We start from the raw sequence: 13,442 nt of genomic DNA on the forward strand, positions 1-13,442 counted from the left end.
GTATGGTGGGGCACCTGGGTGGCTCTATTGGTTGAGCGACTGCCTTGGGCTCAGGTCATGATCCCGGACTTCCAGGATCGAGTCCCACATCGGGCTCCCAGCTCCTTGGGGAGTCTGTTTCTCTCTCTGACCTCCTCTCTCATGCTCTCTCTCATTCATTCTCTCTCAAATAAATAAATAAAATCTTAAAAAAAAATCCTGTATGGTGCTCAGGTGTCTCAGTTATGTGTCTGCCTTTGGCTCAGGTCATGATCCCAGGGTCCTGGGATAGAGCCCCACATCAGGCTCCTACCTCAGTGGATAGCCCACTTCTCCCTCTCCCTCTGCCTGCCACCCCCCACCCCCAGCTTGTGAGCTCTCTCTTTCAAATAAATAAATAAAATCTTTAAAAAAAAAGCTTGTATAAAATAGTGCACCATGCTTTCAAATTCCCTTTTCTATCAGGTCAATACATTTTTCTTCCTGGCTATGGATGAAACCAGGCTTAGACTGGGCAGGATCTTAAATGAACTCAAATTTGATATCTTGTTTTCTCATTCACAGGAAGAAGGGATTGGGAAATGAGCTCTCACTTGGCCTGATGTCAACAGGGATAGAATATATTTCCTTTCCCTTGTTAACTATTAAGTAACCCACTAGAATCTTGGCAAGTTTAGTATTTTCTCCAGCAAGAATTTAAAAAATAGCTTGATGTACTACTTAAATTTATATACTCCCTAATTTTCTTGTTTGAGATCAATACAGAGTATCTTTTATCTTCTGTGCTGGGTATGACACTTCAGTTGCACTGAAATGTTTCACCCAAGAAAAATTGCATGTTTCAGGAGGAAGTAAAACTACTGCTCTGTACAGTGAAAAGATTCATTGAAATTTTGCAAAATCTGATACATTTTAAGAATGGCAGCTTGGGAATGAGCACTTGCTTCAACCGACCACAGATATTTTAAAAAAGTGCTTGGGGATAGACCACGAAGTTTACCTTGGGAAAATTCTCTTGAGTAAAGGAGAAATAGGTACACAGGTATGTTCTTTTTTTTTTTTTAATTATTTTATTTTAATTAATTTATTTGACAGAGAGAGACACCGAGGGAGAGGGAACAAGCAGTAGGAGGGGGTGAGGGAGAAGCAGACTCCCACTGAGCAGGGAGCCCGATGCAGAACTCAATTCCAGGACCCTTGGGATCATGACCTGAGCTGAAGGCAGACGCTTAACTGACTAAGCCACCCAGGCGCCCCAGAGGTATGCTCTTAATGCATTGTCTCTGGGAAGGCTGGGATGTCTGTCTGTCTGTCTGTCTCTCTCTCTCTCTCTCTTTTTTTTTTTTTCTTTGCACTATATCCCCGTTTTTGGCACATGTGATGTTTGAACTGCTGGCAACTGTCTGAGAGGTCCACAAGCCGGATACAAGGAGTGCCATGGTCAACTTCACCACTTCACCCTGTTACACAGATCTGAGTTTCCCTCTAGGGTTATGATGGGCGATGCTGATCCTGGGGATTCAGAACAGCACCCGATGTGGAAAATCCAATTCAATCCAACAGACATTTTTTGAACATACACTCCATGTAGGGAAGTAAAAGAAGGCCCTTCTTTTCAAGAAGCCTGTTGTCTGATGGGGGGAGACAGACTCATGTCATGAGTTGTAAATGGGTTCTGTTGGAAACAAAAACAAAGTGCACCAAGAAGGAGAAATTGTGAATGCGGGAAGAAAAGGGAAGGTTTCTCGAAGAAGGTGGCATGGGAGCCTTAAAAGCTGCATCACCCTACAATAAGGGAGAAGCAGGTGGTGTGTGGGCGGGAGCCCTTCTAGGCGCAGGTACCACAGCAAAGCAAAGACCTGATGGCAATATGGGGGCGGGAGCGTAGGGAGTAGAGGGACGAGTGTTTGTGCCCAGGGTTCAGATCAGAGTTAGCCCCTGAATGACACGCAGAGGGGTCGGGATTATAGCCTGAGGAAATGGGGGAACATTAAAGATTTCTACTGCGCTTCCTCAAGACCAGGTGTGTGTTCGAAGAAGCGTCTCTTTATGTCCCCAAGGGAGGAAAGAGATGAGAGTCATTCACATGCCATTTTCCTTTTTTTTTTTTTTTCTTTCAAGTCTCCATTCCCACAGTGGCTAAGAATGTGAGGGTGTGATCTATATCTGAGGTCATAGGGGAATTTAAGCGATGGAAAGAAAGGGATGAAAGCATGTCATTGTTTTTATATACACACTAACCCTAAAAAACAACTGCAGGGAAAGAGGAGAAAATGTTTGGGAGCTTTTAAGCAAAATGGACCCTTTGACCTAAACTTGTGCTTTCAAGTTAACAATATTTCAAAGCTTGCTCTCAGACACCATTTAGAAGAATCTGGCCTCTTGAAGGCTGCCAGGTCTGAAGCTGTGGGCAAGGTTCTTTCCTGAAGAGATTGGCTTCCTCCCAAGACTGGAAAATGGAGGTCGATAGCTCTATCTTTTAACACGGCTACAACCGAAAATGACAACCCATGCCTCAGTAACCTCTCAGCTAATGTAAATCCTGTGAGGGAGAAGTACATGAAGATGATGACAACGTGAGAACCGTTCAAAACGGAACAACCATAAAAAATCCTGCCTGAGAATTTCTCTCGGAGCATCCCTCCTTGGGTTAACTTGTTCAAAGCCCAGTGCATCCAAACACTTCAAGCAGCGGGGTTAAAGCCCTCGGTAGCAATAAAACTCTTCCCCAAAATTATCATCTACTTGGAAGAGGAGTAAATCAATTATACATCCGTACAGTGGCAACATGTGATTGGGAAATGGAGCAATGCAAGGTTTTCCCCGGCTGCTTTACAATCTTCCCTGAGCCCCTCACGTGCATCAGAGGAGGTGGTTCTTAATTCACAGTAACTGACTTACTCCTGCAGAAAGGTGGCCTCTGGCAGGAACAAGGCCAGGATGTTAACTAGGGAAAATCCCATTTCATAGATGAGAAAACTAACAAGAAACAAAGGGATATTCTGGCCTGCAGACAATGAAAACAGTGCAGGTTAATGGTGTACGTGTGTTGCGTGGGTGGGGAGGAAGGATAGAGTAAGACTGAAAGTCATCCCAGTGATCAAAATATAAGAAACCACGATGCCAGAGTATGTTTACAATGCCTTTTTTCTTAGTCATTTTTATACATAGTAGGCCTATCCATCCTTATTACCCAAGGGTTTGTCCTAAGCTCTGGGAAAGCAGATGGATATAAAGATAAACATCCCTGCCCTCATGGAGCTTACATGCAAGGGAGACAGAAAAGAGACAAATATGTAAAACATGTCTCTGAGAGATGGTGATGAATGCCAGGTATAAAAGCAAATTAGGGAAGTGTCACGGAGACCCTGGGCTAGACACAAGGAGTTGGAAATGGACATAGTTAAGTCCCGAGAAGGCCTTCCCAAGAAGGTGACGTTTCAGCGAAGACCTGAAGGAAGTGAGAGGCTTACTGACAGGAAAAATACAGGATGCCAAGTTGAATGTGAATTTCAGATAAAAGGAGAATGATTTTTTAGTATAAACTTATTCCAAACACTGCAGATTATTTGCTAATCTGGCAACCCTACATGGGAGTACCTGGGGGAAGCATACAGCAGTAGAAAGGACAGCAAGTTCACGGCCAGGATGGCATGCTGGGACAGGAGTGAAAGGAAAGGAGAATGTGGAAAGTCCCAGAGGCATCAGGGGCAAGTTGACGCAAGGCCCTTAGGGCCAGAGGCCTTATTCTGAGGAGAATTTTGAGACGAGTGACATGCTTTGACTTAGGTTTTAATAGATCATTCTAGATACTGTGTTGAAAATTAGACTACAGTAGGGGGCAGGGGGAGAGTAAGACCGGGACCATTATGCTCTGATGATGATGATGATAGTGATGACGATGATGATGATGATGATGATAGTAATAATAATATACACCTAGGCATATGCAACAAAATGAGTATATAATTTGGGGAAATGTTCCCTGGAGTTCCACTCATGGACTCTCCATTAAGAAACCTTGGTATACATTTATGGGAAGAAAGAAAGAAATAAATTCTACTTACTAAAAATGCTACCCTAAGGAATCTACCTTAATCACTGCATTTTCATCCTTAAAAACAAATAAATAAGCTTTCATCCAAAAATGGGCAAGTTTCTGAAAAACATCCTACTGTTGAAATAACCAGTGATGATGACAACATCAAACCAAGGGCTTAGAGAAAATGCCCTTTCTGAATCCACACATGTGTGGTGCCAGGTGGGTTCTAAACCTAAGGTTTCTAAGTAGATTAAGACTTGGCTTCACAGTTAATGTTTTAACTGATTTATGAATAAAGGGAGGGTGTTTCAAACATACACACAAAGGTAGTTCTACTCTAAAACCTCAGGGAGCTACAGAATCGATTGACTATTATTATCTGCCCAATACACTTAATTTTACTGTGAAAATAGGCAATAAATATTTCAAAACTATTAAACACACAATGACAGTGTTATATGTTGTAGTTCATGTAAAATAAAATCAATTTGTCCCCTTTCAGAAGCAGTTGGCTAACAAAATCCCTTTTCCTCAGATAAAATAGCTGAAATCTGCCCAATTTTTTACCTATAAGACCAGTGATTTCATGACCAACTTAATGAAAAGGTAGAGAGAATAATCTTATAGTAGTTTGCTTTTCAAAAGTTAAGTTCTATAGCTTCTCTGAAAAGAGAGAAAATAATGACTTTAATTTTATAGTAATTTAGTCCCCTGGAGCCATGCCATAAATAGGTAGGCTCTCCACAGATGTCTGACATTCCTCATTCTCAATCTCTGGATTGCATGTAAGTGAAGTTTTGTGTTTTCCTCAGCATCTTCCCTTTCTCATGGGAAGAATTCCTGTGAAGCACAAGTCTCAGTGTTAGGATCTATGGACCTAGATGTACTATGAAATGAAAATACAATAAAACAATCCCGAAATTACAAAACTGCCACCATGAAGCAGAAATAAAAGTGAGTGGATAAATATATTTTATAGGCATACTTAGCTGAGAAACTGTCTTGAGTCTTGTGCAATGTATGACTCTGCCTGCATACAGTTACCTCTGGGAAATCTGACCTAATGAGAAACACCTGCTTGTCTCAGGTAACCCACCTCCCACAAGGAAGAGGCATTGTTAAGTTAAAAAACTGGTCTCTGAACTCGGTCAGTTGAGTAATCCCCCAATAGTACCCATCCTGGACTTGGATTAGCCATGCCTGCTGCTGCAAAGAGCAATTACTCTGAGAACATTCTCGTTGTCTGCTTACAACGAGGACGCTTTCAATGTTGCCTCAACAGTCCAAGTTGCAGGAAGGAGTTATTATTAATACTCTAGAATGGGTCTTTGAGAGCGTCTGTTTAATTGAAAACTCCACATAGCAAATTAGCACAAAGACGAATATGCAATCCTAAAAAATTTTCCATGTGGAGTTCTTTCATGCGTGTCAGCACCTTAATTCTTATTTACACATGCTAGTAAAAACAAGTTTGAAAAGACGTACAAGTGCAACTTCAAACATCAAGTGCATGCCGGCCCATTTTTGAAAATTTCTCAGATCATCAATTACGCTTCTTATTTACATAACTCCCTTAGAGACAGTCCTAAAAACTGGACGTGAAACTACTCGTCTCCTAGGCAGTGAGCAAAAATCGCATTTTGCCATGTTACCAGAGTGAATTCGGTCCAGCTTTTCCCCCTCCCGAAGCCCCTTAAATTCAATTACAGTTTACAGCAGTTCCTCTTATTTGCACAGACAGAGAACGTGCAAAGCACAGATCACCTCAGTGGATTTCACAATATGCTTCAAGGGCCAAGGAAGCAGTGTTTTCTGCCCCATTACTCCCCAGAAAACCCAATTACAATTCAGATACTGTATGCGAGGAAGGCCAGGAGTAGAGGATGGCAAAATCCCTTGAAAATCCGGAAAGAGGCAACCTGCTGCTCTGGAAAAGGAAGGCCTCCTCTCCCGAAAGGATTCCAGCCTCGCAATCGGGCTTGAAATCTTACCTGATACGAACAGTTCTCCTGATGTACCATCTCAGTGCATCCTAGGGCCCAGACCCCAAAGCAGGACGGCTCCGCGAGGCTGCGGAGGCAAGGCGCGGAGCATCCACGGGCAGCGAGAACGCCCTGGGAAGGCAGGGGCTCCCCGCGGATTAAAATGGATGCTGTTTCGCTGATCAACCTGCGCAGTGGCACTGCCTGTGCCGGGAAGCGCGCAGCGAGCCGAGCCGCTCTCCTCGGAAACCAGCAGTGAGGCTCGCAAACATGGAGCTAGGACCGGGCTGGGGGAGGGGGCGCGCTCATCGCTGGCACAATCAGCCAATTATATTATAGGCACAAAGAAAAGGATCAGTCTGGGGCTGGTGTGACCTTCTGGTGCTTTATGAAGGCAGTTAACTGATGTGGAAACATTCTAGTCCTCATTAAAGGGAAAAAGGCCAGCGAGGGAGAGGGAGAGAGACAGACACAAATCAATGTTGCCGGTGAACATTTCTAACCTCAGGCATCATCCCGCCAGCCCGCAGATGCTGCTGGCATGGCGCTTGAGAAAAAGAGGCCTCAAGGATCGTTTCAGAACTTCTGACATGCGAAAGGGGAGGCAATCCATTCTGAATATGGACACTGAAGGGACGTTTCCCGTGTTGAGTGTTTGGAGTGTTTGTCAACTTCATAACTAAAGGGAGGGTCTTCGCTCCTTAAGAGGATGTTATTTTGATTCCCCACTTCTTTTTGGCTTTTAGCTGCCTTTGAAGTCCCACAGAAATCGGATGAAATAATTATTCCTAACGTTTTTTTAAGGGAGGGAGCTTATTCAGGTATGAAAGTCAGTGTAAGTCATTCATTTCATGAAAATGAAACTAAACAGGTTTCTTTTTTTTGAAAGTAAGGTTATGTATATACATAAAATCCAATGCCAGGACTTGAATATATAGACACCCTAATACAGGACATACTCTCTTAGAGAAAGTCCATTCTACCTAAGAGTCTGCAATGGAAAGAATTCGGGACTTGCAGATAGTACTCAAGGAAAATATCTGTTTCTGGGGGGATAAAGGGAAACAATTTCTGAAATGCTTCACAGGGTCATTCTGGGATTTTAGGATATATAGAAAGAAACAACCAGCTCTGTAAATTCTTGAAGCTAGCTAATGAATGACACCAAATTAAGAAAATAAACACAATAAAATAAAATTTCCTTTTCTATATTACTCAGTTGCTATAGGCAATTTGTTTTGTTGTTTCTTAATAAAATGGCCTGAGCACATAAATGATAATAAAGACCTGACTGAATTTAAACCACCAAATTAAAAAAAATTCAATAGAGAAATTATTAATTAATTTGTACCTATCTAGCTATCCACCTCCTCAAAAACTCTCACTATTAACCACACAGTTTTCATTATGCTACTGCCAGAGAAAAACAAGTACTTTATCCCTGAGGAATGAAATCAACATGTTTGCCAAGTTTTTGCATCAAGCCCTATCTTAAGGAATGGTGGGAATTTGTGTTAGGAGTATACGGTGATGTATTTATAATTCTGCAAGAACACCTCTGTTGCTTGGAAAGAGAAAAACCTATTTTTAGAAATATTCTTCATTTTTACCATTTGAGATTCAAACAGGAGAGAAATTTGCTACCTGAGTTCCACTCCAGGGACACACTTACATGTGTGGAGAGCTTCCTTATGCGTGGAGAGCTTCCCGGTTAGGGGAGTGAAGAAGTGGAAGGTAAGGCCGCTGGATGATCTCATAGGTTTGGATTTCGGCACCTGGTTCACCGGGTTCACCGGGTCCACCTGCTCCCAATGAAAAGTACTCTGGAGATCTAACCTGCAGAAGCTCACAGCCCTTCTTTGTGGAATACAGGAGAAAGACAGACTGTGGGACCACACGACTCTTTAGCCCTATTCGTTGTCAGGTTGCACAATGAAAGCTTGATGAACGAAGCAGAAATCTGAGCTACATCATGAGTCTTCGTAAAAGCAGGATGAAGAAAAGAGGACGGGGAAAGGAAACACTATTCAATACATCCTCATCCCAAACTCCATCCTCCTCTATTGAGTCGTCCACACAGGACAGACACAGAGATTTCCAGGTGGGGCTTGCTCTACAACCCGCTAGATGAAGGTTCTGGAATCATAAGGACATGTAAAGAAAAGTAGGCCCTAAGAAAAGTTCCTTTTGCAAGGTGGCAAATAAGATGAAATGAAAATCCTATACCTAATAGAGAAGGCATACCCCAGCTCTCCAAGACAGAACAGCTTTAACTTCAAAGGCTGTTAAAACTTGACTCAAGTTACTACTTTGACAATCTGTGACCTAAAGACTCAGGAACATGCTTTCAAGATCTAAAGGCCTAAAAAGCTGCTTCCTGGACTCTGTTCTCTTCTGAAAACTAAAGGCTCTGGGATGGATTACATAAGCTCCTAAAAACATTTATCATGTGTTGCTTAAAAAAAAAAAAAAGGTCTAAACATGATCCCACTCTTCACAGTTGCTGTTCCATAAATAGTGGAAGTGACTCAGAGGTGGCTCTGGGGAGAACAGATTTCTGACAATTGTATCCCAAACCCTGTCAAAAAACCCTCTCAAGCAGTATAAACAAGATTAAAAAAAAAAAAAGGTAATATATCAAGCAAGCTTCCCTTTATAGTCATTCACTGGAAAGGACTCTGTGTTACAATTTAAATTATGATTTGCTAGTACAAAAAACTTTAAACAGAAACCAGCTGTTCCAAGAACATTTAAGCTAGAATAACTTACCAAACTAAGGTAACATTTGTTATTTTTGGACCAAAAAATATTGGCAAACTGTGTAAGTATGGTCTATGTAGCGTAGAGATTCTTTTTTCTTCTTAGGTCTATGTAACTTTCCTGCCCATAAAAAGTACTGGGTTTCAGATATAGATAGGACTTTAAGAGATAGACTGTGATTTTCCAGATCTGGAAACTGAGGCCTAAGAAAGTTGTGAAATGCCCAAGAATATAAATCCTCCTCTCCTCGAACATCAACAACAAGGCATCAAAATAAGGGAAAAAAAAAAAAAAACCTCCAGATTTTCTAGGTTCATATCTAGTGAATGTGTTCTTAGTAAACAATGTTAAATGAAGGCTCACTAGATTTGGAGAAATAAACCCCTTTGACTGAGCCAGTGTAGGCTGGCCTCGAAATCAAAATCTGTCATAAAGTACGAGGTCGCAGTATGTTTCTACCTAAATCTGAATCAAAGTTATGCTTAAAAGGAAGAAAATTTAGAGTATTTCTTGATTGAGCTGTTTTTCTGGGACTGAGCAAACTATGGTGTCTGTAAACCCAGAAAAGTATTTTTTTCAATTGTGGCAGTTAATAGCAATAGAATGAAGATTTTTGCAGTAGTGAATGTAGTGACAAAAAGTCATTATCTACAAGTCATGTGAGCATACAGTTTTAAAGTGAATTATTTGGGTTAGGGACCAACTCGGAGGGAACACGGGGCACCTTCTGATACAAGCTTTGTGATCTGATAAGGACTTGGCTTACACAGGTGTGTACATTTGCCAAAACTCATTGGGTAATACATTTTGTACCGTATGCAAAATTTACCTGCAAAGAATAAAAAGGATCTGGTGAACAAATTCTGAACTATAGCCAATGATATGTAAGCGTCTGAAATGCATCAATAAATGAGATGAACTGAGGGACAGATAGAGAAAGTTTGATGGAAAGTTGTGACAAAGCAAGTTTAGTAAAAGTTTAACTGTAGAGTCTGGATGGGGCGTACGTGGGTATTCACCAAAGAACCATCCAGTTTGAAAATGTTCATAATGAAATTTTAGGAAACAATGAAGTTAGGGGGTGGGGAAGATGAGCAAGGAAGTCATTGTCTTAAGCATTGTCTTAAACTTTTAGACTTTTCCTTAGGAGTTTTGGAAATGCTGGTAGACATTTTTTGGCACTTTCAGCTGTGCTTCTTTCAGGGCCATGGAAGACAAGGAATTATGGGAAAAATCAATCCTGGCCACATTAGGGCAACTAGGTCCTTGAAGGACCTACCAAAGAACACAGTCGGTGTCACCGAGACAACAAACCTTAGAAAATGGCTTTAGAGTTCACAAAGTACCGTCCTTGACATTTCCCTCGATTCTTACAGCCTTGTAGTTCAAACAGATTCCTATTATGTGCCATGTGAAGAAGTGTTTCCGTCTTCAAGGAGTTTGGTGAGACAAATAAAGCAGTATACAAATGACGGTATATAATGATGAATGAATGATTTGTGCCTTCAAAGAGATTTTGTCTGCTCACTAGGAATTCTGGAGACGAAGAGAACTCTTAGCTAGGGGACACCAGGAAACTGCAATAATCATGTTCATTTGGTTGTTCACTTCGTGCATACCTATCTTTTCTATGTCTAGATTCACATAAGTTTACTTAGAACTTGGATCTTAGTTGGTTTATTCAGTGCTAATATCCCCAACATCTGAAATAGTGCTGGCATATAATGGGCTCTCAATAAATATTTTTAACTGAATGTATAAATGACCACGACCTTCAGCACATCACCTCATTTATCGTGGGACTCAGTTTCCTCTTCTATCAATTGAGTATGTTAATTCCTTGTTTATTGGATTGCTTACCAGATGAAATGAGAATAACATGTAAAACAGCTTTTCGGTGCTCAGGAGAGGAACAGAAATGGATTCCCCCCCCCCCCCCCTAATTAAAGGCAATGCAACAGGTCAAGAACAAAGAGAGACCTGAATGATGGAGACGATAGAGGGGATGGAAAGGAAAACACTGAGGGACGCACTGCATGAGACACCGTGAAAAAATGTACTGATGGATCCAGCCAGTGATCGGACTTGTGAGTGAATAAGACAAGGAGTCACGAGGCTTTGAGAGCACTGCTGGAGTGAAGCTGGTGCTACGCAAAGGCACAGGGAAGTCAGGGGAGGAACTGATTCTGGAGGATTGGGTTGCAGTAATGAATTCTTTTATTTTTTCCCATAAAGTTCTAAGTTGAAGGTGCAGGAGGCAACTGGGGCTCAGGAGACAAGTCAGGTCAACAGATAGAATTTGGGCGGTTTTTTTTTTTTCAGGGAAAGAATAGTTGGAGTTGTAGAAAATTAGATGAAGGGAAAGACTGTAGAGAAAGAACTAGTAAGAAATAAAGACATCCCTGTGGTAAGCACAATAATGACTTCCTAAAGTATTCACGTCCTAATCCCCACCTAGGAAAGGGGAACTAAGGTTGCTCATCAGCTGATCTTGAGATGGGAGATTATCCTGGTTATCTAGATGGGCCCAATGTCATCACAAGGGTCCTTAAGGTAAAAGGAGGAGGCCAAAGGGGAAGGAACAGAGATGGTAGTGGGAGAAAGGTCTGGCCCTGTGTTGTTGGCTTTGGGGATACAGGAAGAGCTCACAAACCAAGGAGGATTGGAGGCCTCTAGAAGAGGAAAGGCAAGGAAATGGATTCTCCCCTAGAGCCTCCGGAAGGAGCACAGCCCTGCTGACATGTTGATATTAGTCCAGTAAGACTCCTTATGAATTTCTGACCTCCAGAACTATAAGATAATTGTTTGTATTGACCTAAGTCACTAAGTTGGGGTAAATTTTTATAGCCGCAATAGGAAATTAATATTAGTCTTGGGTGAAACCTGCATTTAGAGGGCAAGAGGAAGCAAAGGGAATGTGGTTAACAGGGTGAGAGCAAAATGAAAACCAATGTAGTGAGGGGATGATGGGGTACTGGCAGAGCTAGATTGCTTCAAATAGTTTTCTGCAGGGAAGCAGACAAGACTAGTAGGGTGGAAGGTAAACACAACAAGAGCCATTAGTTCTGACTGTTAGGAAGTCCTCCCTTCCTCTTAGAGAATAATCTCAGTAGTAGTGTGTTAGGGTGGAAGCCAGGTCCTAAATGGTTGAGAAGCTGAAGGACTGAGTAGAAAGCAGTTTGCAAGCACTTCTGTTGATTAATTAGAGCATTAGGGTGGTAGGCTGGAGTGTATAGTGGAATCAGAGGGGCTGTGGTTGTGGCTGATTGTTAAGATAGGAGAGACCCAAACATATATGCGTTCAGCAGGGAAGGAGCTAGTGAGAAGGGAAAATTGAAGACAATGGGAGAAAATAACCAAAAGGGCCAGGTTCTGGAGTTAGACCAGAAGCACGTGATGGGTCTTCATTCAGCTGTGGACCTGAAGATATGATGAGCAAAGTTATGAAGCAGTGCTGAGTACGGAGGAGGTCATGGTGGTCATGGTGGAGAAAAATGCCGGAGCACAGGTGGGGAGTATCCTCGGGCCCTTAAAGGAGCAGCAGGTGGTTAAGACCTGAAGGGCAGGGAGGGCTAGGATGGGAGCAGAAAGTCTGGACCAATATGGTGGAAAGCTTTTCCAAGAGATTTTGTAGAGGGTGTTGCTGTATTACCTGAGAATATTCAGTTAACGCTACAGAAGAATAAGAAAAACAAATGGAATGAATGAAACTTATGAGGTGTGAAGATGAGATGATGAATATGTAGTAGTTTGTCAGACATAAGTGAAACTGCATAAGATGTTTAGGTTGAGACAATGAGTAACCAGGTAGACAGAGGCAGCATTCACCATATGTATCAGTAAATAACCTGCATGTGTTAGACATGCATCAAGCATTTGTGTCCAGGACATAGAAAGGAATGAAAAGCATAAAGAAGCACCTAATATTCACAACACTCTAAATTATCTGAGGCATTTGATATTCATTAGATTGTACACTGACTGTCCACTGGTGACATCCATTCTGGCCCTATGTGCCCAAGAAATGCAAATACAATCCAGAACTGCTCAGCAGGAGAGGGGGCGAGCTACAGGGAAAGACAGAGAGACTTGTCCCTGTGTCTCTGATAAGCCAAGCTGCATGTCACTGGCAGGCACCTCTGTCTAATTTGGCCTCCCTTCTCAAACTTCAACCCTGGTTCACAGCCTTATCATCAACAGGGAAGGTAGCTGTAGCAGAAAGACTAGATATAGAAATATCATATAACCCAAGATTTAGTGTGGTCCTGTGCCGTATTCTATGTATGTCAGTGTGTCCCCTTTTTGATACGCATTTTAAGTTGATTCAATGAACTGTGATTTGAACATGTTAATTTGGTCTGTGACTTCTGGGATAGAGGGCCTATAATGGACTTGGAGGTTCCTGTTGCATCAAGGTCATTTCTTACCCGAGTCACTTCAAGGTCATTTCTCACCTTGTGTCACTCACATGACAGAGAGAATGCTTGGTATCAGAATATTCCCGCATGCTCTCAGGCCCAGAAATGGAAGTGAGAGAAGTATAAAAATGAGATAGGTTATAATTTTTTTATCCTTGAACTATAAATAAGAAACTTATCTGAGAGTCTCACAAACCACTGTAAACGAATTTACTCAGAAGTTTTGGACTATTCTGACCCTGGTTACCTTTATTCCAGGCA

General features: G+C 41.9%; 1 protein-coding gene across 3 annotated transcripts in view; it reads right to left on the bottom strand.

Moving 5' to 3' along the window:
* The window catches only part of SCHIP1 (schwannomin interacting protein 1), a 126,153-nt gene that overhangs the window by 47,083 nt on the left and 65,628 nt on the right, over positions 1-13,442 (bottom strand). Inside the window, exon 1 of one of the 3 annotated variants that reach the window (XM_046003262.1) lies at positions 6,013-6,274. The exons of the other annotated variants lie outside the window; for them this stretch is intronic. Within the exon in view, the coding sequence (XP_045859218.1) occupies positions 6,013-6,042 (30 nt within the window). The 5' untranslated portion in view covers positions 6,043-6,274. Of the gene's footprint in view, positions 1-6,012; positions 6,275-13,442 lie in introns of those variants that run through there. 3 annotated transcript variants of the gene reach the window in all.

This window comes from Meles meles, chromosome 4 (genome assembly GCF_922984935.1).
Source record: "Meles meles chromosome 4, mMelMel3.1 paternal haplotype, whole genome shotgun sequence".
Classification (NCBI taxonomy): domain Eukaryota; kingdom Metazoa; phylum Chordata; class Mammalia; order Carnivora; family Mustelidae; genus Meles; species Meles meles.